Raw genomic sequence first — 26,104 nt, forward strand, 5'->3', positions numbered from 1 at the left:
GAACTCGGACCTCACATGCAAGCGTGCAAATCTCAACCTGTGTGGAGGCCTCATACATGCACATCATACACACGTACACAATAATAAACAAAACTACAACTGAAAAAAGAGATTCCTCTCCCGGCCATTAGAATTTATTTCTGGGCCATGCCAGGAAATCAGGGAAACCTGTTTTATGAAGTCATTCAGAAGAGGTCTCAGAGCTCTGTCTACCAAACCCTTGTAGCCTAGACATCTTGAAAGGTTACAGGCAAGGGTAGGAACCTTTCACCTACTAAGAGGATGAGAATTCTTAAGCACTCAGCAATCTCATCTGAACATTGTTGACGAGGACACTGGGGCTCCCAGGACACTTCTGCTACCTGAGTTGCAAATGACCTGTGTGTGAGGAAAAAAGTCAGGAGATCTACTCATCAGGCCTTGTCATTTCAGACAAATTTCCCAAACTGGTCTGGGTACAAATCATAAAGACACTCAAATGATTTGAAGAACTTGTACCTGTTCACAGGTTTTTGGTCTAGATGTGCTATTTTAGACACATATGTTTTTCTGTCAAGGGAATTAACACATGTGAGAACACAGAACACTCGGGTTTGAATTCTTACTGTACCTCTCACTAGCTAGACATAGACATTCATGTCTTTGCCTCAATTTGTTCATCTGCAAATGGAAGAAAATGGGAGGGTAATAATTATTAAATTATAGCATGATTACAATGGTTAAATCTAGTAGGAGCCCATGTTAGCTGCTAAATTTATTATTTAGTTGGAATAACACAGAAGGTTAAAAGGAGAATTTGACTTGACAAAACTGTATAATGGGAATGATAATTTCCTTTACTTTTTATTTATTAAGAAACCCAATATGATGGTTAAATGCAATATATTTATACATTTATGCATATATGTAACAATAACAAAGTAGTCATACATTTGAAATGGGGAGGAGGGAACACAGAAGGGGTCTGAGGGAGGAAGGAGAATGGGAGAAATTTTATCTAACTGTGTTTTGATTTTGATTTAAGAAAATGAGAAAAAGGTACACCCAAAGGACACTTAAAACACGAGCATTTTCTTCTAATAGAAGTCATTGGTTTTTTGTTTTGTTTTGTTTTTTATAGTTCACATCGCTCTGTAGCTTGGAACTCAGTTCACAAAAGCTGAGTGGTGTATTCTCACACTACAAATAATAAATTCTGGCGTTACAAAATACTTGTCAACTGTGAGCCTCCGAGAGCATTTGGTGATGGCATTGAGCGTTCTGGTGTTTAATTCCCACATACTAAACTTACAAAAATATATTTTGTTTGACTTGAATAAACTTCCAGTGGATAAAGTCCACATTTTGTTTCGTACTTAATTCATACCCAAAGTGTTGTGATTATCATAGTTAGTGATCTCTCCCAGAAAGATTGTCTGTTGCAAAAGTCTCACAGTCACAGATATGTTCCAGTGCCAAGAGAAGAGTGGACACGCAGTGATGATGACTAGATGTGTAAAGAGGGAATGATGAATAATAAAATAGCCATTGAGCTTGGTAAAAAGAGAATCTTGTTAAATATGACTTGTTTGTTTTCTAACACAAAATATTTACACAGAGTTTATGTTGGAGGGATGCCCTGTGAACTCCTCATTCCACATTCTGATGATCTGTAAGTAATTTAAGTAATTTTTAAAATAAAGAGTCATATGGATATAATAATATTAAGTAGTAATCATTAGCAATGATACATAACTATATGTTATAATAATTACCTTGTATGTAGTAAATTAGTATTCATTTGTATAACTGGCTTCTTCCTTATACATAGCCATGTGTTGTTAATGTAGTATACTATTCAGGCTCTTATGTACATAAAATTATTTCTTAGTAGGAATAACTTTATGAAATCCTTGTTTCACTTGATAGCATTTCAAACTCTTTAAAAGCAACATTAACAAAAATACCAAAATAAATCTCAAGCTATTTCACTGATAAATGGATTTGATTGAAGTGTCTTCAATAAGGACTGAGAAATGATTGATTTTGTTGACATTTTAGTTGCAGTAATAGCTGCTATCTGGGCCTGTGCTGTGAAGTAATGCTGTGTTTCAGGGAGTAGCGGCATCTAAATAGTCAATATGAACTTCTACGCAAGCGTGTTTGTTTTGCTAGGTATGGTCTAACACTCGACCAGCCCAGTGGAGATACAGGTTCTATGACATGTAAGATGACTGGGACTTACATTGGTAAGTGCTGACCTCCTCCTGACCACCCTGGGTCTTCCTCCGTTCATTTCCTCCTAGATACCCCCCAGATTGTTTTCTCCTCAAACCGGTAAAGTTTACATACGATGTAACTTTTGTCTTCTGTCTACACTGCCCTCCTCCCTCAGAGGATTCATGACTGATTCTCTGTTGTATTTATTTATTAATTCAGCACCTTTCCCCCCACTGTGTATACTCCAAATATATGGATCTTTTAATTCCTTAAGGTCTCATTAGCACATATTAGCTACACATAAGAGTTTCACCGTGACATTTCATGCATGTCTGTAATGTGCTTTATCATAGTCAACCGATTGCACTCTCCTGACTCCCTCCATGTCCTACAGCACAGTTTTTAATTCCTGAGTGAACTTCCCCCCTTCTGCCTCAGATCCTGCGTGTAACCATTCTAGCCTGGGCGGTTCAGATAACATGGCTGGCCAGGAACTCTTTCTCAGACCCCCGGTTTCCATTCTCAAACCTCCCTTCTCTTTTCTCCGATAACCTTATCACAAAGGTTAGTTCTCTGTGTCATTGCTTGTGGCGGAGGTAGTGTGTTGTGTTAGAAGACGCATGTGCACATTGTTTTCACTGTATCTGCTCCTGCTGGCCAAAGCCCTCACCCATTCCATAGCAAGAACCTCAGGGTAGCACACATCTGCATCTCTTATATTTCATCGTTTGTAATCACATTTTGCACATGCTTTTAAAGTAGTTCAATTTTCACTTCATTTGGGGCTTTACAGGTCAAGTGTTTTTTATAAATTTCTCTAAATTTTAATCAGCCTTTTAATTTAGAGTTATTGTTGTCTTCTGATGGAGAATTTAATTGATTGTGCATTTTAATTAATTCCAGGTCATCACAATGCCAGCTTCATCTTAGATAGTGATTATGGAAGGTAGGCCATTTTGTAAATAATAATTTTCATAATTTATTCAAATGGATAAATAAAGTATATATTTACTTGCTCTATTGATGCAGAGATTAAAGGATTAGCCATTTTCTTCACCAAAATTTACATTTAAAGAGTCCATAACTCTTGTTCACTTATAACTTGTGACTCATTAAAAAATCCCTTTTTATTATTGGGAATCTAACTTATAAAAATGATGAAAATAGATACTGTAATTATAATATGGAAAAAGAGTTAGTTTATGTCTTGCTCTTCTTCTGTTTTGTCATTCTTTTCTTAACAAAAATAAAATTTGTTTTGAATTAACATAAGAATAAAGCCTCATGATTAATGTTACCTGATATTTTCCCTTAATATACCCATACTCAGAATGTTGAAAAGGTGATAAAGTTTCAGGACTGTGTCTTAGTGCCACTACTAAAAACATAGAGCTGTGCCTTTGAGAAAAAACACAATTTATGTCCAAATTTCTTATTCCCGTATTTCAGTAAAGATACTTTTGTATATTTATAGAAAAATAAAAATGTGCATATCTCATTGTGTTGCAAGCTCATGTTACATATACTGTTAAAACAGTGGTAGGCATGGTATTAGGCATGTTACCTATGTTATCTAGTTTCATCTTCCAAATAACCTATAAAGCGATCTATCATCCACTCTGTTACTCACTGAAAAAATGAAATGAATATTAAATAGTTCATCAGAAATATCTGGGGATTAGAACCAGCTAATTCATGCTGTCCAAGACCATGTCCTGGTCATATCATTTCAGCACTTTGACATGACTGAGGGAGGGGTTCAACCTTCAGTAGCATGTCTTACCACTATCTAAAATTCTAACCTAGGAGTCTTACCAAGCAGGACTAATGCACTCTTGAAATGTTGGGGCAGCGTTTCCCGACTGTCAGTAAGAGTATGTGTGCTAATGACTCTTGTGAGCAAGATCATGATGTATCAAACTGCAATGGAGTGTTCTGCCCCAAATGTCATCATGTCTCCCCTTGAGAAAATGAGCTAGTTGACAGACATGCAAACGAGTAACACTATTCAGCATCTGATACTAATAAAGTTGTAGTGAATGAATAATAGATGGGCCTATTGATTTCTTTTTGTGATTGAAGAAGGGCTCGGTCATTAAAAGCGTGAATGAATGACGGCAGTGGAATAAAAGTAGACGCTATCATTCCTGTCAGTGTCACAGGCTGAAGGAGGGCTTCAGAGTTTGTCCCTCCCTGCATGGAGCTGCAATTACAGTTAGGCCAAGGTCCACTATCAATGTATTTAGAGATCACTTAGCTCCAAACACATGGGAGCAAACACTTTATAACAGGATGATACTTAAGTGGGATACTTCATTATAGATCAATGTGGGTTGGAAGAGAAACATGAATATTAGTATAATTCCAGAACAAATCAGGATAGAATATACACAAAATGCATTAGAAAACATCCTTGAAAACTATACAAGATGAATAACTTAGAGCTGAACGTGGCTTAATAGCTACTCTCTGTAGGAACAGAGCTGTATCCAAAGGATTTGTAAATTAGGCAGTAGAATTTTACCAAAGAGTTTATAAAACAGTGCTAACTTGTAAATGATTTCTAGAACCACATAGAGTTCTTTTAGGCTCTCAATCTCCTTCTCTCTAAGATGAAATAAAATGAATTCTTGCTGCCGAGTCTCTATACAAAGTATTAATCGCCAAATCCATCATGCATCTCTCAGAGAAGCAATTACTCTAAAGTAAGTGTTTTGAGTGATTGAGGCTGAATAGGATTTGCAGCGTACATAAATCAGTCTTCTGCAGCCACACACTCAGAGTTCATCGGAAAACCCAGCAAAGGCTGGTCAGGAAAGCTCATACCTGTAATCTCAGCATCAAGACCCTGAGACAGGAGGATTGTCGTAACTTTGAGAGCCAGCTGGGCTGCATAATGAATTCCAGTCTGGACTGCATTGCAAAATGAAACCCTGTTTCAAAACAATATAAATAATTTGTGAAGCTTGCAAATTCACACATAGTACTGACAAGAATACTCCATTACACTGTTAATTCTGTGGTCACCGTTTCTAATTTCAGTTTCATTCTTTTTATAACTAGTGTCTAGCTGGGCATGGTGAGGCACACCTGCAAACCCAGTGCTTGAGAGGCTGAGACAAGACATAGTTCAAGGATAGCCTGGGCTACATAGTGAATACCACACATCCAGGGCTACAAAACACCATCGTGTCTCAAAATAGACAGAAAGAAAGAAAGAAAGAAAGAAAGAAAGGAAAAAGGGGAAGAAAGAAAGGGAAAGAAGAAAGAAAAAGAAAGAAGAAAGCCTATGGCTCATATTTTTACATTAATGACATAAAACTTAGAAAAGTATGTTTCTATATATAATAGTCTTAGGAATTTAAGGTAACTATTAAAATGTGACATTTCCCACCTGGAAATCCTCGGTTTAAAATTACATGGTATTATTAAAAAGTGTTAAATCATTTTATAAGTTATAAAATTCGATGGTTACAAGTTTTAAGAGCACCCCTGCATCTCAGATGAAACAATTAAAGGCCGTGTTGGCTCCCTTTCTGCATTTCTTACAATGCCCAATCTTTGATGCTGTGTCTCCCCGAGTTCAAACAACAGCTGTCCCAAACTGATAAGGTTCAGATGAGGCTGTCTTAATTGAGAAATGCCTCGTCATTATCAATAAATTAGTGGGAATCACCTCAGTGTCATCCACGATAAATTACATTCAAATTTTATTTCAGGAGGCAATTTTCCAGTTAACTTCAGAAGCAGTATTAATTATTGAGATGCAGTGTCTGGGCCAGGCACAGCATTATTGATGCTGGCATGCTTTCAAATCAGGGGGACCAACCAAAAAAAACTTACATATGAACACAGACAAATTAAGATGGTTTCCTTAAGCAACCAGTTTAACAGAAAGTATTTGCCTAGACACTTCAGTCTGGGTTAGATTGATAACAAAGCTCGCTGTGGGTCTCAGCCACAAAACTTGCATATCCTAGAGACTAGATGACTTGTGTTATGATTATGCTCATTGTGTTTGACTCTTAAATTAAGATTTGAGTGTCTTAATCTTTTATAGTCATGACTTTATTGAAATAATTATGATAACAGTATTAATTTTCAGGAGTCTTTCAACCTTCTAGGTGATGGAATTTAAGTGTCTATCAAAAATATATGTATATACAAATATTAGAGCTCTGTGCTTGGGAAGGATGATGTGAACATCACAAATGAAACATTGTATTCATTGTTTTTTGTTTGTTTTTGCTATCACACGAAGGAGTGGGCTGGCTGGGAATACTATGTAGTGTCTAGTTAAGAGTTGGGCTCTCGGTACAAGGGGCCTGGTCTATGGTCCTGATTCTGTATCCTGGACTACATTAATTCTTTGGTGTTCATCTCCCGTGCACAGTTTATCTGAAGACCACAACAAAGGAAGCACGCGTAACTCAGTGTTCCCAGGTCCTGGGAGACTCTGAGCAAAGGGGCAGGGTGGGTGGCCAGTGGGACAACTCACCTGTACAAACCGGAGTCTTCCTGCTGGGTCCTGTCTTAATCCTTTTGAAAAATAATTTTTCCTAAGGTGGACGTTATTAAGAAATATTTGGATATAACAAAAGGTAGATATCTGGAGTGTGCAGCTTAGTAAGTTCTCAGCAGTCTATAGACATGCATAGCCAACAAGCAGACGAGGATGTGGGACACTCTATTGTCTTCCTCAATGGCTATGCCCTAATTTCCATCACTGTGGCAACCAATTTGAGTAACAAAGTCCTTCAGTAAAGGTGATTGTTAAAACAAAGAACTTTTCCTTTTTTTTTTAAACAGGAGTTTCCCAGAGAAAATGACATATTTTGTCTCATCTCTCAATAAAATTTCCATGTTTCAAACATATGCAGGTACGTGACATTTCCTCCACTTTTGTGTGACAGAGGTATTGTACACTTCAGTTCATTCAATGAAATACCCTGATGCTACTGAGGTGTGTGCTATTTTATGTACTTCTCGAAAATGAAAAATGTCCACGATGGGGCATGTAATTGAAGGCATGGCGAGAAGCTAGAACCTCTCAAAGTTATTCTTAGGGTAAGGTTGAAAAATAGATGCATCACTCTAGCAGGGGGGAGTGCTGAAACACACCCACATCACGGTCTGTTGTCAAGTTAAGGGATGATAATCTCTCAATGTCAACCACATTCCAGTATTCTCAGGGTGGTCCACAAAAATCCCTTAGCAGACTTTCATTTTATTTAGTTATTTTAAAGTAACCTCAGGTTAAACTACTCCCAAGGAGAGTATCAGAAGAAAGTATCAAGTCTTCTGGAAGAATTGCCCTTCCCGATCAGGAGTAACCAAAGGACCAGCTAAGATTTCAAGAGCACTAGAAATATGGGAGACGTAGGGCTTAGAGGGATAGCTCAGTGGTTAAAAGTACTGGCTGCTCTTGCAGAAGTCCTGAGTTCATTTCCTTAGCACCCACATAACAGCTCACAGCTGTCTGTAACTCCTGTTTCAGGGGACCTGATTCCTGCATTCAAAATACTTGCAGGCAAAACACCTGTGTACATAAAATAAAAGTAAATAAGTTACTTTTTTTAAATGGAGGAACAGTGTGAGTGTTCAAATCAATTGACTGTGGGAATCTTGACTTGTCCTTCAAAATTATTTGCTGTAAAATGCACTGCAATAATAATATATAGAACTGTGGTATAATAATAATAATTGTCCTGATATTGAGGTTAGTTTAGAAAATAAGGTATCTCCTACTGATTTGATCATATTAAATGTTACAGATTATATGTAAATACATGAAGAAAGGTATGTATCAAAACAATTAGTAATGATTTGCCATATGTCTTGGACAGGGCTGTTTTAATAATATAGCTAAACCTTCTGCGTACCGAAAAGGAATACCATAGTTAAATACATTTACCAAAAGGATAACCGTAGTTAAATGCATTTCTTTTCTGAGACCATATCAGATGTCAGTCCAAACGCAAACGCAGCTCCTGCCTGTGATTCTGACACTCCGGAGGCTGGGGCAGGAGCTTTGCGGTGAGATCAGTGTCAGCCTTGGCTACATACTGTGTTGCAAGCCCTCCAGGGTTATATAATGACACCCTGCCAAACTACCATGGTGTTGCTCTGTAAATATGTGTTCTTCAAAATCTTGTACAAAGAGAAGCGCTTTTACCGTAATTCTTCCTGATTGCGCTTTTACCGTAATTCTTCCTGGTTTCTTTGAGTGCGGGGTGTGCTCAACTCAGGTTTTCTCTGCTTTCTCAACCTTCTGAGGGCCACTGTCACATGCCTGTTAGAGGACTCTGTGAAAGCTGTGGTACCAGACTCTTTGCTGGACCAAATCACTGGAAGCCTGAATCCATTCATGGGCAATCAACCTTAGGTGCACTGGAGCTTCCTTGTGTTGGAGATTGGGGATTTTGTAGTGAATTAGAAAAAAATCTTATTTTGCATACCAGTCACAGTTCCCTCTCCCTCCCCTTCTCCCATTCCCCACCTTCTCCCCACCCCACCCCCATGAACTTCTCAGAGAGGGTGAGACCTCCCATGAGGGATCAACAAAGTCTGTCGCATTACTTGAGGCAGGACCAAGGCTCCCCATTTCCCCTGTATCTAGGCTAGATGCCTCTCAACCAAAGAATGGATTTTAAAAAATGTGATCATTTACACAATGAGTACTATTTAGCGGGAAAAAAAATGACATCTTGAAATTTGCAGGCAAATGGATGGAACTAGAAAAAGCCATCTCAAGTGAGGTAATCCAGACACAGAGTGGCATGTACTCACTCATAAGTGGATATTAGACATAGATCAAAGGAGCACCAGCCTACAGTCCACAATCCCAGAGAAGCCAGGAAACAAGGAGGACCCTAAGAGAGACAGACATGGACCCCCCTGGGAAGGGGAAATACATGGAGATCTTTGTAGAAGACAGCAGATTGGATTTGTGTGGGATGTTTACAACATTTTCTGTAACGTGCTTTCCTTCCTCAGAGATCACGATGATGTCCCCTTCGAAAGGCAGCACTCAGGGTGGCACCACACTGACAATTCACGGCCGGTTCTTTGATCAGACTGATCTCCCAGTGAGAGCTCTAGTAGGAGGTAGTTTTTATACTTTTTATTGGACTGCTTTATAAGATCAAATCCTGCCTGTGCTTTGGGAATTTGTATGGAAAGTTGACTTTCCACCATCGTTGTCATCTACTTAAAACTGGCCATTTTCACCAAATGTTTGGTTATGGGGGTTCATAGTCTTCCCAGTCCCTGCAACCCTGTGCCACTGGAATTTGAACTCCAAGTGCCGCCTCAAAGAGTATCCTGGCTGCCACCTTCCAGTTCCTCACTACAGCTGAGGACACCCTCTGGGATATTTCTTGGGCACCATTCTTGACCCACAGTGACCTTTCAGTGAGTTTGCTAATAACGGGGGGGGGCTTTGTTATTTGAGGGATACTCTTCAAGCGTTAGTGATGGAAACAGCATTAATTAACATGCTCCCCATTGCTAAAGGCACATGAAGCCTGATTCTCTGTTGTCACATCACTGTCTTCTGAATCTCTCCCGGGAAAAGGAACTACACAGTTATTGAGGGGGCTTAGGTCAAAGCGACGGTGGGGACCCCCCGACTGGGTCACAGTGACATCACATCACTTGACAGGCAGGGGACAGACTCCTGCCCATGCACTAGGCACATACATTCCCTACTATAGCCCTCTTTTCCAGGTTTTTGCTACCTTCTAAGGAATCAGTCTATGGTTGCCAAAATGGTGTATCCGAAATTTAAATATCCCAGGCCACCAAATGAAACTTGGCACTATACCTCCCTATTCTCCTCATCCTCACTTTTTATGGACTATGATTGCTATTTCAAAAACTACCATGCCCCAGCCTTATGTGAAGCCTATGTTGGGGTATAAAATATAGACTCTTCTACCTGTGTGTTTACACAGAAGTGCTAATGTTCCTTGTGGGATGTAACGTGCATTCTTCCCGCCAGCTCCCTGGGTCCCGCCTCTGTCTCAGCCCCCAAAATAACACACGAGACACTGTATTAATTATGAAGCTTTTGGCCATTTGCTGTGGTTTCTTATCAGCTAGCTCTGACTTGATTGTTAACCCATGATTACTAATATATATTTTTATAAGGACTTATCTTTCTGAGGACACCATTCTGATGCATCCTTTCCTCCTGAGATCATATGGCAGCTCTCCCCTCTTGACTACATTTCCCAGAATCCTCCTCCACTCCTGGTCCCACCTATCTTGCTTCCCTATTGGCCAACAGTGCTTTATTCATCAACCAATAAAAGAGACATATACACAAAAGGACTTCCCCCATCAGTGGGACCCTTGTTTGCTTTGCTTCCTGTCTACCTATAAAAGTACCATTTATACATCACCAAAGAACTAGAATTAAGAATCGAGTTTCCACCTAAGAGAGCTGGGGATCTTCTACCTTCTCACAATCAGAAACTCTTGAATGTTTAACTATCAGTAAAAAATTGAAGTCTTCCCTTTGGACCCAGAAGTGACATGTAGCTTTATGAGCGAACCCCCATATTTTTTTTCACAAAAATAAAGAAATTTTCTACCTAGGATTTGTGGCATATTGCCAGAAAGCCTATTGAAGACTACATGAAGGATATGAAAACCCTAGTTCTGCCATTTGGTTATATATATATTCTTTAATAAAAAACATTTCAAGGGCTGGAGAGATGTTCCAGGGGTTAAGAACACTTAATGCTCTCACAGTGGACTGATTTGGGTTTAGATTCCAGCGCCTACATGGGGGTTTACAACCATCCATAACTCCAGTTCCAGAGAATCTGATACCCTCTTCTAACCCTCCCAGGCACCGAGCATGCATGTGGTCAACAAACATACACTCAGGCAAAGCAAACGTAAAATAAAATGGATAAATTTATTGACGATTTTAACAGCATTTCAAGATAGGATGGTGGAGTTTACATTCTAAGACTTGTTTGCAACAGGCCTATATTTTGCTTTTCTATAGGTCAAGCCTGTGATATTTTGAACATCACAGAAAACAGTATATACTGCAAGACTCCCCCCAGACCTACGATCCTCAAAACCGTATATCCAGGTAAGTTACCGTAAGGGAGAATGACAATGTCTGTACTTGCAGGAAATGTATTCTGAAAATATGTATTGACATATTCTTAGTTTAAAAATATTAGTTGAATTTTTAGGGATTTTAAATAATTTCCTAAATATTTTCTAGGTTCATAGATATTTTTATAGCAGTCATTCACTCTATCAACTGAGCCAGCTCTGCAACCCCAAGACATGTTTATATTTAAATAGTTGCATCAAAGCTGTCCCAGTGGACAACTGACACCTTTTAGTATTTATCCCAAAATTTTAGAATTTATCCCACAAGTATAGGATAAATTCTAACATGTTTATCCTACAAATGTACTGACACCTAATCTAGTAGCAGGTGACATGTTAGAGTTTATCCTACAAGTGTAGAGACACCTAATCTAGAAGCAGGTGACATTTTACTACAAAATCAACATTCTAACAAGCAACAAGTGTCAGGCGGTGGTGGTGCACGGCCTTTAATCCCAGCACTCAGGAGGCAGAGACAGGCGGATCTCTGTGAGTTTGAGGCCAGCAGGGTCTATAGAGCGAGTTCCAGGGAAGGCTCCAAAGCTATGCACAGAGAACCGTGTCTTGAAAAACCAAAAATAAATAAATAAATAAATAAAATAAAAAAGCAACAGCAAAGGAAAGCAATTACTGAGAGAAATATTAAATCATCAATATCTGTATTTTAAGTACAGGCTTTGCAAGCCAGTTACTAAATAACTTTTGTTAGAGAAAATGATCAAGCCAAGTTTTGTTTTATTTTGTTTTTGTAATCAAATGGTTGAATTTTGAATCCTTGGGACTTTGCTATGTGAAACATGAGCCATATAGATGAATTAACATATTACAGCTACATGCTGTCATCTTGCTTAAAGAATTAACTAGGTATAACATGTTTAAAATGTGTATCATCCACACTATCATTCCCATGTTTAATATGGATGGAAATGTCAACTCAGGGAAATCAATTAATATAAAGTAAAGAATATATGACTCTAATAGCTCTAATAGCAAGCACTGTCTCTAGGATCAGGCACATGTAGAGTGTGTGTTTACATATATGACCCAAAACTATAAACTGACACACAGGACCTCAGTAACTACCACCAAATAGGCCATCGAGATATGGCACCATTATCCCAATGAACAATTTCATTTATTGCATTATATTTAGGTGGAAGAGGCCTAAAACTTGAGGTTTGGAATAATAGTCGGCCAGTACACCTTGAAGAGATATTTGAATACAATGAACACACCCCAGGGTACATGGGTGCCAGCTGGATAGATTCTGCATCCTATGCTTGGCCAATGGAAAAAGACACATTTGTTGCACGCTTCAGTGGATTTTTGGTGCCTCCAGATTCTGATGTTTATAGATTTTACATCAGAGGTGATGACCGCTATGCCATTTATTTCAGCCAGACCGGACGCCCAGAGGACAAGGTAGGGAACCTGCAAGATGCTATTGGATAATATAAAAACATTATTATAATCTCTTTAACATGTTTCACTTACGTTAATTGAAATTAGTGGATATATTAAAGACTTTATAAGAAATAGCTTCATGAGATTAGGATCTTGTTATTTTAACACAAATGTGGTTCAATACTGTAAAATTCTAGTAGGAACTTGAGAGTCTGGAAGAAAATTATTTCTCTAATTCAGGTCTTTTGCCAAGAGAAATACACACACACACACACACACACACATACACACACACACATACATACACACACACACACACACACACACATACACACACACACCACAGGAACTTTATTATGAAGGAATTATAACCAAAATAATGGAAATTTAAAGATAATCTTAAAATCTTATTACATTTTCTCAGTTATAAGATGAAATCTGTACTTGGGTTTTGACATGGAATCATAAATCCAATTTGATAGTCATCTTTTGTTTCATATTAGTATTATATGACAAGTATGATTGTTGTTCATTGGAATTTTAAATTACTGATTATGCTACTCCATGGGTTTACTAAGTTTATATATCTCAGCACTAATGACTTTTAAACCTCAGAATTTTTACATCCATGAATAAATACTCTATTGCATACCAGTATTCACTTGAAGTTTTAGGATTATACTATTCTTACAAAACAGTTTTAAGTGAAAATAACTAATCAAATTTTAAGATCACACTTCAGTACACAATTTATTTGACTAGATATTTTCTTATTCTGGCTACATAGGGTTAGATTGTTAATTGCAGTTAATTAATTCCAACTCTTCATAGCTTGTCCACACAGTTCTTATTCAAGGATGATGTAGTCATTCTTAATGAGAACCACAAACTCCTCTCATTCTCCTATGCATTATCTAGCTTGGGAACGTTCAAGTGTACATACACTTAAGTACATTATATCAAATCTTTGAGTTTTTTCATAACAAAAGTCCATTTGTTTAATAATAATAACTATCTCTAGTTTGTATCTCTGCTATTTTCTCCTGCAATTCTATTATCGGGAAGGATAGTACTATGCAATACACTTGGGTAGTGCTATTGATACTAATAAAGGATGGAACTAATAAACTTAAAGTTCATGTTGCTATGAATATATGAATAACAGATCTTGAAGGAAAAGGTGGATTTTTCACCTTTGTCCTATTGATAAAATTTCTAAAATTGAAGTAGTGATAAATGAAAATTAATTGTTGAGAAATTTAGTTTAAATTCTTCCTTTTCTTTCTGGGATAAGGTGAGGATTGCTTACCACTCTGCCAATGCCAACAGTTATTTTTCAAGTTCAACACAAAGATCAGATGAGATTTATCTTCAGAGAGGAAAAGCGTAAGGGTATTTTTTTCTTATATTGAAGTTTTTGTGTGACATTTGCAATGTAACCTTATATTTTAAAACATTTAATCTGCTTTTTACTGGTACACACAGTGGTCTATTGGCTTAATTTAGAGAGCTAATCATTCTCGAAGTCATTGTTCACTATAACAAACTTGCCAAGTGTGCAAAAAAAAAAAACCCTAAGTTCATTGTATTTATAATTGTTTGTTTTCTACAATTTTGTGAATGAAGTATAGTGGCATTGAACAGGTAAGTTTAAATTTTAATTAATCCTATTACAGAAATTATAATTTTGTGAGATTTAACACTGATTTTAATTCTTTTGGGGGCTGACTTTTCAGGTACTCCACTTAACTAACTTCTCTGTTCTAATATCCCAGGGCTTGAGCATTGTTAGAGAGAAAAAAACCCACAAAACCATATACATTTTATGAGTGCCACTGCTAATATATATTTGTTACTCATTGACCTCTTCTACACATTTGTAAGGTTGCCCGTTTTAAAAAAACAAAATAAAAAAGCCCAAATCTTTAAATCCTTAATGTTTGTAGGTCTCTTTCATTCCTTTGAAGAGGATAAAAAAAGACACCTATTTGATGTGGCATTTGTGGGTTGAACAGAATAATTTTAACACAATGATTAGTTTGGGTTTCTAGTGCGTAGTTAATATTCTGAAGCTGCCAATTACGTTGTAGAACTTAGGGTGTCTTCCAGAGTCACAAGTCTTAATGGAATCTGGCTACCTAGGTGCATCAGAGGTCCAAACAGATTCCTAAGGCCCCTCAGAGTCTCCTGTAATCCTCTGGTACCAGTTTAACAGGGAGACTATCTAAAATCCATGACCTCACCATCACAATGCCTCTCATTCAGGGTCTTCCATGAACCTACGTCTGTAATATGAAACAATTAAGAGGAACGCTGATATGCAACCTCATCACAGATGGATATGGTAGTGTCATTCTGAGAGACTGTGTTGGGGAAGAGAATGTTACCCACAGATAGGAGATGGTCAGTGATTCTCAGGCTTCCTAAGCCAACCCTTTAATACAATTTTGTATATCATGTTAATCTACAACCATAAAATTATTTCACTTCTACTTCATAACTGTGATTTTGCTGCAGTTCTGAATTGTAATGTAAATACCTGAAACACCGGATATCTGAGACGTGACCCCTGTAAATGGGTCGTTCGGTCCCCAAAGGGGTTGCAGCCCACAGGCTGAGAACTGCAAGCCTAGACATAAAGTTAGATGAAGGGTAGGTGCTTTTATGAGTTCATTAATTCTAAGTATCACACCAGTCTTGTTGGAGAGACACAGTCAGTCTAAATGACAAGAGGAGTTGCCCTTAAGATATATTATTGAAGAACGGCATCAGCTTTCTGTCACTGATAGACAGCTGAGATAATCAAACTAGACGGGAGATTCATATTGTTTCATGGTTTCAGATGGTTGGTTCGTGGTCCCCAGGCCCTGTCGCTGGCCCAGCACATCATGGCAGGGAGTGTGCAATGGCTACAGGAAGCCTATTCCCCTCATTGTTTCCAGGAATGGGGAGGAGAGACAGAGACAGGGACCGGGAAAGAGACTCAGTCTATCTTTCTGTAGGATGTGTCCTCATGGACTTCCTTCTTCTCTCCACCTGCTAAATTTCCATTACCCTCATAGAGCCATAGACTCTACACCAAGTCTTCATCATCTGACCTTTCAAAGAACACAAGATGTAAACCATATTGAGAACTTCCAACCTCAATGCACACATCCCCTGAGCTATAGAAGTCCGATAAATGTAGACATAGTTGCTGCTCTGTCTGAAGCGCTCAGCTCCTTCATTTGACTTCCTTTTATCCTCAAGGTTGTGCTCCAGGGAGTTATTATAATGGTCTGCACCATTATTTTACTCCATCTCTTCAAGGATAGATGCTGTTATCCTCTCCAGTAGATACCTTTTGACTAACCTGAATGAGAACCACGTTTTGGAAATGCTTGTATAGCCCATAGTTAATTGTTTACCAGACTGCTATAAAACCTTGTATTAATTGCACATTTATACACTATTGCAATTTAATAAATTTTATTTGTGTTACTGGTTTTGTTCTTTTTTAAAAAGAACAATTTCATGCCATATGTTTTGGGCATGAAATATTTAAGATTAAGATTTAAAATTAAGAAAATATTTATCTTCCTTAACTCTATTTCCCAGATACTACATTGAAATCTTGTTTCAAGAGTATACGTTGAGTGCTTTTGTTGATGTTGGACTGTACCAATACAAGAATGTCTTCACCGAGCAGCAGACAGGAGACGCAGCAAATGAAGAACAAGCCATCAAATCTCAGTCAACAGTCATCCCGGAAGTACAGGTTTGCAGTGATGACAGATCCACTTTCCTGGAAATCAGTGTCTGGTCCTGGGACAATCACTGAAATATTTGCATAACATCTTCGAGGCTCTGGGTTTACTCCAAATCCTTAAAAGAGTAAATGAATGAGGACAGGTTCCATTTAGTTGTCACACTGTGTGTTAGGGGAATGTAATTTTGCAGTTGTTACTTTTCCTCTTGACACATCCATATTATATCCGTCAGGCTTCTATTTCATAAACATTAAAAATAGAATGCCGGAGAGATATAGTATAGCTAAATTACAACTACTTAAAGTTCACTTGTGTCTATAGATTAATTGTGTTATTTATTTGGAAAACAGATTATAACATTGGAAAACTGGGAGACTACTAATGCCACTAACGAAGTTCAGCAGGTCGAAGTGAGCAGCCCATGTGTGGGAACTAACTCATGTTCACTTTCCCAATACAGATTCATCTACAACATGGAAAAGACTGGTAAGCTATACCAGCCAGAGGACTGCATGCCTTTACATATAAACACAGTTATAAGTTATTCACTCTAGCACAAGGAGAATTTGGAAACTATAGCTTCAGTATTGTGCTAGACAAAGGAGAAGAATCATACTATGAAGAAAGGCTTCAGCTCAGACCAGAAAATGGCAAACAACTTTCTGCCATACACCATTGTATTTATTTATAAAAATTAGTACATTTACACATAAAAGCACAGACATATTTATATACACGTAACTCACAGGTATAAATTTAGAAACAAGGAATCAAATTTTTAAAAAAGGAATCAAATTTTTTATAATAGAGAATAAATGCACCTTTCAAATTGTTTTAAAAGCATACCTACAAAATACTAATTTATCAGTTAATAACACATTTCTATATTAATAAATCCTAAAAATTAATAATCCTAAACAATTATTTTTGTTGTCTTGAGTAAAATTTCAATTAATGCATGTAATACTAATTATTATGGAACATTGAAATAAAATATGGTTCTCGACTATCAAAGTCATTACTAGCCAATTATAACAGACAAACTAATACCCCCAGATCAGTTTTCTACATGGTAACTTTGATGTTACCGAGAATAAATTTCACTACAAGACACTCGTTTGGGTGTCTAGAAAGTCTAGAAAGATTTCAACTCTTCTATTTTCCTTCTTCAATTCATCCAAAGTCTGGCTGCCTGCTGATGCGTCCGACTTCGCGTTGCAATCAGCTTTAAATGACCTTTGGTCCATAAAACCCGATTCAGTTCACGTGACCAGCAAGCGGGATCTCCAGCGCTGTATCTACACAATAACCTTTGTATCGGTTAGAGGTAAGTGCTTCATCTGTGTTATAGATCATAGAGAAACTCTGACACTTCATCAGAGACCTTAACAAATACTTGGCGAAATCAAAACAGGATATATGACAATATGGTACCCAATAGAGCGAGGCACTGGAATTCAAGGCCTTACTTGTGGCAAAGGGGCGCCTTACTCACAAGTCCCTGATTGCAAACCGTTACTGGAAATCGACTTTATGCTCTATTGATAGCCAAAAAAGCTAAACAGATTTTTGTGCTAAAATACGGGCATCAATAAAGACCCGAGCTAGCGGGAGCTCACTAACTATGGACTGATAACTGCGGAACCTGCATGGGACCGAACTAGGCTCTCTGAATGTGGTGACAGTTATGTGGCTTGATCTGTTGGGGGGCGTGGCTGGCAGTGGGAGCAGGACCTATCCCAGGTGCATGAACTGCGTTTTTGGTGCCCATTTCATATGGTGGGATACTTTGCTAAGCCTTGATGTAGGGGGGAGGGAGGGGCTTGGTCCTGCCTCAACTTGGTTTGCCAGACTTTGTTGACTCCCCAAGGAAGGCCTTACCCCCTCTGAGGAGTGGATGGGGGTGGGAAGGGTGTTTAGTATATAAAATGAAAAAAACTTTAAAAAGAATAAATTAGTGTTTTGAATGCCCTGCTTGTCCCTTCCCCTTTACTGCATGTTTTGATTGTAACCTGACTTTCTTATATTTTATCTTATTCCACAGATAGAATTTAAATGAATAGAATGTCATTTTGCTGTTTCTGCCATGAATAAATCTACTATACTACAATATTTGACATATTTCACATTCCTCTTTCTTTTATGTTAATGGAATTCCAGATACAATCAATTTGGTTGCAGTCAAATATCTCTTTTAGATGTATTTGTATCGTGTCAATTATCCTCTTAAATTTTTATTTGGTACCACAATGCAGGAGACTTTGATCTGCTTGGCTATGAAGTATTCGAAGGGAGTAATGTCACGCTGGATATCACAGAACAAACCAAAGGAAAACCCAGTTTGGAGACGTTCACACTAAACTGGGATGGGGTTCCTTCTAAGCCGCTTGCCTCAGAATCCTCGGAAGCTGAAGTATGCTCCAGGAACATTCTACCATGTATTTCTTCTGGGTCCTTTCAGGAACATTCTACCGTGTATCTTCTGGGTCCTTTCACAGTCCACACTGGCCATTTATACACAGACGAGAAAGGCATCCGTGAAAGTCACTTAACATTTGGTTAGCTTCGTGACGCGCATATCATAAATGCTTCTGTTTCAAACGGGCACAGAGCCATTCTGGTGTGACTACCCATTTTTCTGGAGAAAGTATCTTAAAACCATCACAGCCATTCTCTGCATTTGTGAGGGAGCTATATGCCTCTTACCCACCCCAGTATTCTCCCTCAGCCCAAATCCAAATGTTTATTATGTACAAGTCAAAGAGACCTTTAGAAATAGATACAGTAACAACTTAGTCATAAAATTTAAATAATTTGTTGTCTTATTAAAAATAAACCAATCTAAATACCAATGTAAGTAATACTTAAGGATATGTAATATATTATGCTACTATATTGGCCAATTGACCACAAGCAAAGACTGAGAGAAGAAAAAGGAATGTTTTAACCTGGGTCAGTATGACCTATCACGCTGGATAGGTGTGGAGTGGGGACTGTTTTCAAAGGAGGCGTGCTTGTGGGTGACCCAGTCTTGGAAACTGTATAGTGAGTTTTAATCAGTATTTGCTTGGAAATTAAATATTATGCATTGCCTTAAGTCTTAAATTTCTAAGCAACAAACATGTTCTGTGCCTTGCTAGACAAATGGATGTGAAAGTATAAGACTCGAGTGTATAATAATTCCTATTTAATCCAAAACATTTAGTATTTTTGGTAATTGGAAATTTAGGGTTACAGTCAGTTTTCGTGATCTCTTCTTTTGAAAATAGAATCCATTTGAGCACATTTTTCCTACTTAATTTGAATGTACTTAGGGAAATCATTTATTTGGAATATGTTCAATGGGGTAATTGTTTATTTCATTTTTTACTGCTCTCCTTAAAATACTACTTAATAAAATGTCTACATTATTTAAAAACTAAGATAATAACAGCCAATTGGATATAATTATTATAAAAATGTCTTGAGAAGGCCAATGGACACTAAACAAACATATTAATTTAAAAGTTCTCAGGAAATTATAGATGGAAATATCCTAATTATGACTAACATGAGAATTTTCTCATATTCCAATGGAGAGCTAATTAGTCAAATTAATAGTAGAGTTACTTACATCCTAAGTTGATTAGAAAAAATTACTAAAGCACATATTGTTCATTTAGTTTCAGGTAGCTGTGGAAGAGATGGTGAGCGCCAAGTGTGCCCCAGAAATCTCACATCTGGAGGAAGGATTTCTAGTAAAATACTTCAGGGACTACGAAACTGATTTTGACTTGGTACGTAGTGTTTAGTGAACCTTGAAAGGGACTCAATGAAACTTCCCAAAAGTGCTTGCGATTTTGTGATTTATCTTCGTGAACTAACATTAGTTGTTAGTTCTAAGTCAAGCTGCAAGGGGAATTTTGCTACAGATTTTCTGGCAAGGCTCAGTTTAGCATCTTCCCTGACTTTAAAATAAGCCATTTGTGAAAACAGTACTTCCATCATTCATGAATTTACTTGATAAGTAGACAGTGAACAAAATGGATAAAGGTAAGACCTCAAGATTGTGATTATATGTTTTCTACACATAAGTGAAGAATGTGTTGTCTTCCTCACTGGCTTCAGAACATACAATTTGTATGATGGGGTTAAGTTATGCAGTACGTTTCTTTTCTGGCTTTTTGAAATCACTTAGTTAATTATTACAATGCCTAATTCGTTTTTCTTTATGAGATATATGGTTTTTTTAGTATGTAGAAGAAAACACTAAAATATACATTCTAATTTTTATTCTGAATACTTGAAGATGCTAGATGTACACTCTTTCCAAGTGACACTCCAAACATATGAAATACAGGCCTGGAGAGATGATGGGGGATGTCCTTCTGTGTGCTGGGAATGTGTGTTTCAGCCAAAGGACAGGCAGGATGTAGCTAGGCAGGAAGTACAGGTGAAGCTAACAGACTAGGAGAAAACTTGGAAGAGGAAGGCAAAGAGTGAATTGTCAGAAGAGATACCATGTAAGCTACCAGAAAGGTGGGATACCTGGGCATTCTCCAGTAAGCCAAGACAACACAGAGATACACTGATTAATAAAAATGGGTTAATAATTAAGAGAGAGCTAGCCAATAAGAAGCCTGAGCCATAGGCCAAACAGTTTTATTCATCAACCAATAAGAGAAACATATATTCACAGCATACAGAAGGACATCCCCAATCAGGAAGAGGGATCAGTGAATGAAACACTTGTACAAATATGAGGACCTGAGTTCATATTTCCAGAACCCAAGAAAATCCAGCCCCAGTGACAAGATTCTATAATCCTAGCACTCATATGGTGAGATTAGAGGTAGTGGCATGAGAATTCCCACAAACTCACAGCCAGCTAGCCTGCACTTGCAACAGCAAACAAGAGACCCAAGTGAGGTGGAAAGTGTGGACTGACCACTAAATGTGTGCCATGGCACATGTACACCTCACACATAAACACGCATGTACGCAAATCGCCCATACACGTACACACAAAGACAAAACATAGGGCCTAGGTATTTAAATTAGATCAATGCTCTAGAAATAACTATGGATCCTTAAAATATAAACTATGTGATACTTTGCATTAGCAGATAGATGTATTAGAGACAACATGGAAAGTTTTCAACTTAATGGTAGCCTTCTCAACTCAATGCATATATGAGTATCTGAATGTAATCCTGTTGACAGTGAGGAATAGATTATACTCCAATCCTTCACTACTGCATCTCTCATCACGATCGCAGCATTCATTTCTGTCCTCCGCTTGGCTTCACCCAACACTAGGATTCTCCTTCCTTTGATGCTGCTTCTCACAGATTTTTTTACCCTCTGGCATCTGTTGATTCTTCCCCTGATTTGAACACTTCCACTTTATCTTCAAAAGCAACTCATTTGTCACTTCCAGTGGGGTCTCTTCCACATGAGTTAGAAACCTCTCATCAAGATTAACATAGTCCTTAGCTCTTTTGTCCTAAGTGCTATCCCCTTCGCGTAAGAGTTAGTGTTGTTCATCACTTGAAATCATGAAAAATCAAATACAAATGAATAAACCCTGGTACCTGGTATTAAACAAATATCCATGACAAAATGAACAGGCATCTTTAATGAGATCACAGTAAAAGAAAATATGATAAGACGTGGGGGCACAGCCACACAGAGAGCACAAATGGTTGTGCGATTAGGGATCCAAATGAATGTGTGAAGAATTTCATAGATGGGAGAGATTATCTCAAGTTAAATACCAAAGAGACAATGGGGTAGGAGCAGCATCTTGAATAACTTAGTTGGAGATGTTGGGGGAAAAAGCAAGATAATAAATCATGTTTTCCTTTGAAATATTATTATCGCTGTAGGATCATATTAATAGAGGGCAGAAGACGTCTGAGACGGATGCTTACTGTGGCCATTGCTCCCTGAAAAACCCAGCTGTTCTTTTTGACTCCACAGATGTTAAGCCAAACAAATTACCATATGGAGACATTTTATTATTTCCTTATAATCAGGTGAGCCTGTGAAAACTATATGCTAATTGAATCTGGGAAATACCCTGCTAATAAAATTTCATGAAATTTTAAGACTAGGAAAAGCGCTTGCCATTTTGAATCATGTCATGTTGGGCAGGAATAATGATTCCCATTCTGGCTTCTGTGGTTTTTCTCAGAAGAAAATGAACGGAGACAGGCAGGGAGGGAGAGACCAATAGTAAGAGGGAAATAAATCATCATGTTTTATGCTTTATCTTATGATTCTAGAGGTAATTTATTTGCATACATTTTAATTGGAATTTATAGATAACTCATTCTCATAGAGTGAAATATTTTCTAATTTTTAAAGGAAATTACATTCAAATCCACATAGATGTTATCATTAGGTTTTGCCTTCTATAAGAGGAAGTCTCGCAGCTAAGGGTTAAAATCCATTGTTTTTATTTTTAATACTCTGATATACTTTATGCGAAAATGTTCAATAAATATATACTGACTTGCATTGCAGTAACTTGAATTGTTATAATACAGAATAATTGTAAAATATTGTTATTAACCCCTTTCATATTTTTCATGTAGTTTTGTTTAGCATACAAAGGATCCTTGGCCAACTACATTGGTCTGAAGTTCAAGTACCAAGACAGTGGCAAGATCATTAGAAGTGCTGATAAGCAGTTTGAATATAACTTCTCTTCTGGAAATAAGTAAGATACATTATGGGTTCAAAACAAATGACATACAAATAAATATGTAGACTCATTCCTTTTTCTTGTCATGATCAAGTTGGCTTCAATCCAGAGGTGCAGGAACAACACAACATATGCAAATCAGTAGATAATATACCCCAAAAATAGACTAAACAACAGAAATGACAAGATTATTTTATATAGATGCAGAAAAGACTTTAGAAAAATCCAAATCCCTTCCTGATAAAAAATTTTAAAAACCCAAAGAGATAAGTAACAAAAGGAGCATGTCTCAACCTATGTATGACAAGCCTAGAGGCAACATTACATACTAAAAGGAAAAAACTCAAAGCATTTTTCACTAAAATTAGAATCAGAACTTACTATTCTATTTCCCATATATTTACCAAAACAGCTGAATTCTTTCTATCTTGTCTTCATTAATGTGCTCTACACCACCTGTGTTTCTTAGCTTCCTAAATATCATGATAGAAATTTATTTTACATCTCTATAGGCAAAGCCAAGGCTATAAATAAAACCTCTACATGTACAGAGCATTAGTATTTCACTGACAGTGAAATCTTTTGTTCTATAACATTTTAGGGTAGTTTTTGCTCATGTATGGTGGGTGTGCACACATACCTGTGGACATGTGTGCAAGTGTTTACATGTGTGTTTACATCAGAGGTTAACACTGGGCATTTTCCTTTGTCGCTTTCCACCTTATTTTTTGAGTTGGAATCATTCAATAAACCTGGAACTCACCAGTTGGGTTAGACTATAGGCAATGAGACCCAGAGCTCTTCCTGTCTCTGCCCAGTAAAAGCCTGCAGAGTCGGGCTTTTACATAGATGTTGGGGATCTGAACTCAGGTACTTTTGCTTGCTCAGTGAGCACTTTCCAAACAGAGTCATCTCTCTAGCCTATTCTTTAAATTGTAATACTATTTATACATTATATTACTAATGTGAACACAAAATTATTCAACATATTGCAGGTGGACCTACACTTGCATAGATCTTCTAGATTTCTTACAAACCAAATATGCTGGCACAAGTTTTTCTCTACAAAGGATTAGATTACAAAAATCATCTGAATTCCAGTCCTTCTATGTGGATGCAGTGTACATTGGACAGACACCTACAGTCTCAGCCTTGGGTGGTATGTTGACTCATTTTTAGATAGATTATCCTTCTAAATGTAGCTTGTAAAATATTACCATGGGAAACATTCTTATATTCCATTGTAGAGATAAGATACTAATCTCTAAATATTAATGATCTATTCTTTAACCTCAATAGTATCATGAATTTAATGAATAGGGCTATGTGGTTATTTTAACAATGAATGAATTTTTAATGTTGATTTCTTCCAATTATAGCAATGATTAATTTAATGACTCTGGATTTTGCTTGTTAATAAATAAACTATGGCAAATATTTTTGCCTTGATTATCTTGGAGAAATGAATTATGAAGAAGGAAAACTGTTCTTCAAATGCAACTAAGGTTGAACTGAAAGTTTTCATAGACTTGTGTGATATTAAAGCTACAAGTGAAAATTTTAGTTACATATCTTAGCACCATTTACCAAGTCCTAGTCATAGATGTATACACACATGAATTCTGTCAATAAAACAGCAAGACCTTAACATCATAAACATCATAATCTTATCTCCCACTCACTTTTTCAGAAGTGCCAAAGAGAAGACCTCCAGCATTAGCAAACAAAGGAATATTTTTAAAGTATTTTCACGTGAACAAGACCAAAGTAAATGGATCAACTATGGCAATTCAGTATTCTGTTTTCATGACTTTGTATAACTGCAGTCACAATATACCCATGATGGCTGTGAGCTTTGGGCAGGTAAGCCTAGAACTTTCTAGTTACTACTTTCAACTTCATGACCATTAGATTTAATGTGCTGCGTTTTCTTAATTAAAAAATACCCAGTATACAATTGAATAACATTTATGTCAAAGCAAGCACCATGGCTTATAGGTTTATTGAGCCTGAAGATGAAAATGCTTCGAGAATTTGAGAATTCTTTTTAAAAATGTGTCTATGAGGAAAAGCCAGGGGTACATACCCATTAAAGTCAAGATTGGTGTGCTATGATATGACTTGGTGGGTAAGGGTGCCTGCTGCCAATCTTGGAGAGAGACAACCGAGGCTTACAAGCTGTCCTATGATCTCTATAGCACATCATGACACATCACACACACACACACACACACACACACACACATACACACACACACACACACACAGAGAGAGAGAGAGAGAGAGAGAGAGAGAGAGAGAGTTAAATTAAAATGTAATAAAAATGAAAGAAAGTATATCAGAGTCAAGGCAGAGATCAGCCTGCCTCTGCCTCCCGAGTGCTGGGATTTAAAGGTGTGTGCCACCACCACTCAGATAGAAGTTAATTTTTCAAGTTTACTTTAGTTTAATTTGTGTGTGGGGGGGTGAGTTTTGCCTTCATCAATATCTGTCCCAACATGTGTGCCGCACCTATGGAGGCCTCAGAGGACACTGGATCCCTGGAACTTCAGTTACAGATGGTTGTGAGCTGCCGTGTGGGTGCTGAACATTAGACCCCATCCTTTGAAGGACAACCAGTGTTCTTCACCTCGGAGTCCCCAAAAGAGAGTCTTAAATATCAGTGGTTAAAGGAGAAGTTGAAGGGTGCAATGTTTTAAAATTAGTTCTGCTATGAATAGCAGCATTTCATTGTCTTGCATCAAAGTCTATACAAAGAAGGGAAGGTGTGGTTTCCTATGGATCCAAGGGAATTTTGTCAATGAGGCTGCTAAAAATAAAAAATTCCCCAAGAATTCAATGCCAAAAATGTAATGAACATTTGAAAACTTAATTTCCAATGAAAATGGACAATTCATTAGTTTTGCTTCCACAACAAACTAAAAAC

The 26,104-nt window shown here is 37.4% G+C and overlaps 1 protein-coding gene across 1 annotated transcript in view; it reads left to right on the forward strand.

The window, feature by feature from the left end:
- Positions 1-26,104, forward strand: part of Pkhd1l1 (PKHD1 like 1) — a 138,940-nt gene that overhangs the window by 16,495 nt on the left and 96,341 nt on the right. Inside the window, exons 7-23 of the mRNA XM_013115257.3 lie at positions 1,598-1,651; positions 2,155-2,228; positions 3,103-3,145; positions 7,009-7,079; positions 9,196-9,306; positions 11,219-11,308; positions 12,491-12,759; positions 14,036-14,127; positions 16,339-16,498; positions 16,841-16,976; positions 17,674-17,817; positions 18,746-18,903; positions 20,153-20,266; positions 22,358-22,507; positions 23,069-23,193; positions 24,174-24,337; positions 24,869-25,041. Of these exons, the coding sequence (XP_012970711.1) occupies positions 1,598-1,651; positions 2,155-2,228; positions 3,103-3,145; positions 7,009-7,079; positions 9,196-9,306; positions 11,219-11,308; positions 12,491-12,759; positions 14,036-14,127; positions 16,339-16,498; positions 16,841-16,976; positions 17,674-17,817; positions 18,746-18,903; positions 20,153-20,266; positions 22,358-22,507; positions 23,069-23,193; positions 24,174-24,337; positions 24,869-25,041 (2,128 nt within the window). The remainder of the gene's footprint in view (positions 1-1,597; positions 1,652-2,154; positions 2,229-3,102; positions 3,146-7,008; positions 7,080-9,195; positions 9,307-11,218; positions 11,309-12,490; positions 12,760-14,035; positions 14,128-16,338; positions 16,499-16,840; positions 16,977-17,673; positions 17,818-18,745; positions 18,904-20,152; positions 20,267-22,357; positions 22,508-23,068; positions 23,194-24,173; positions 24,338-24,868; positions 25,042-26,104) is intronic.

Source organism: Mesocricetus auratus, unplaced genomic scaffold, assembly GCF_017639785.1.
Source record: "Mesocricetus auratus isolate SY011 unplaced genomic scaffold, BCM_Maur_2.0 Super-Scaffold_100023, whole genome shotgun sequence".
Classification (NCBI taxonomy): domain Eukaryota; kingdom Metazoa; phylum Chordata; class Mammalia; order Rodentia; family Cricetidae; genus Mesocricetus; species Mesocricetus auratus.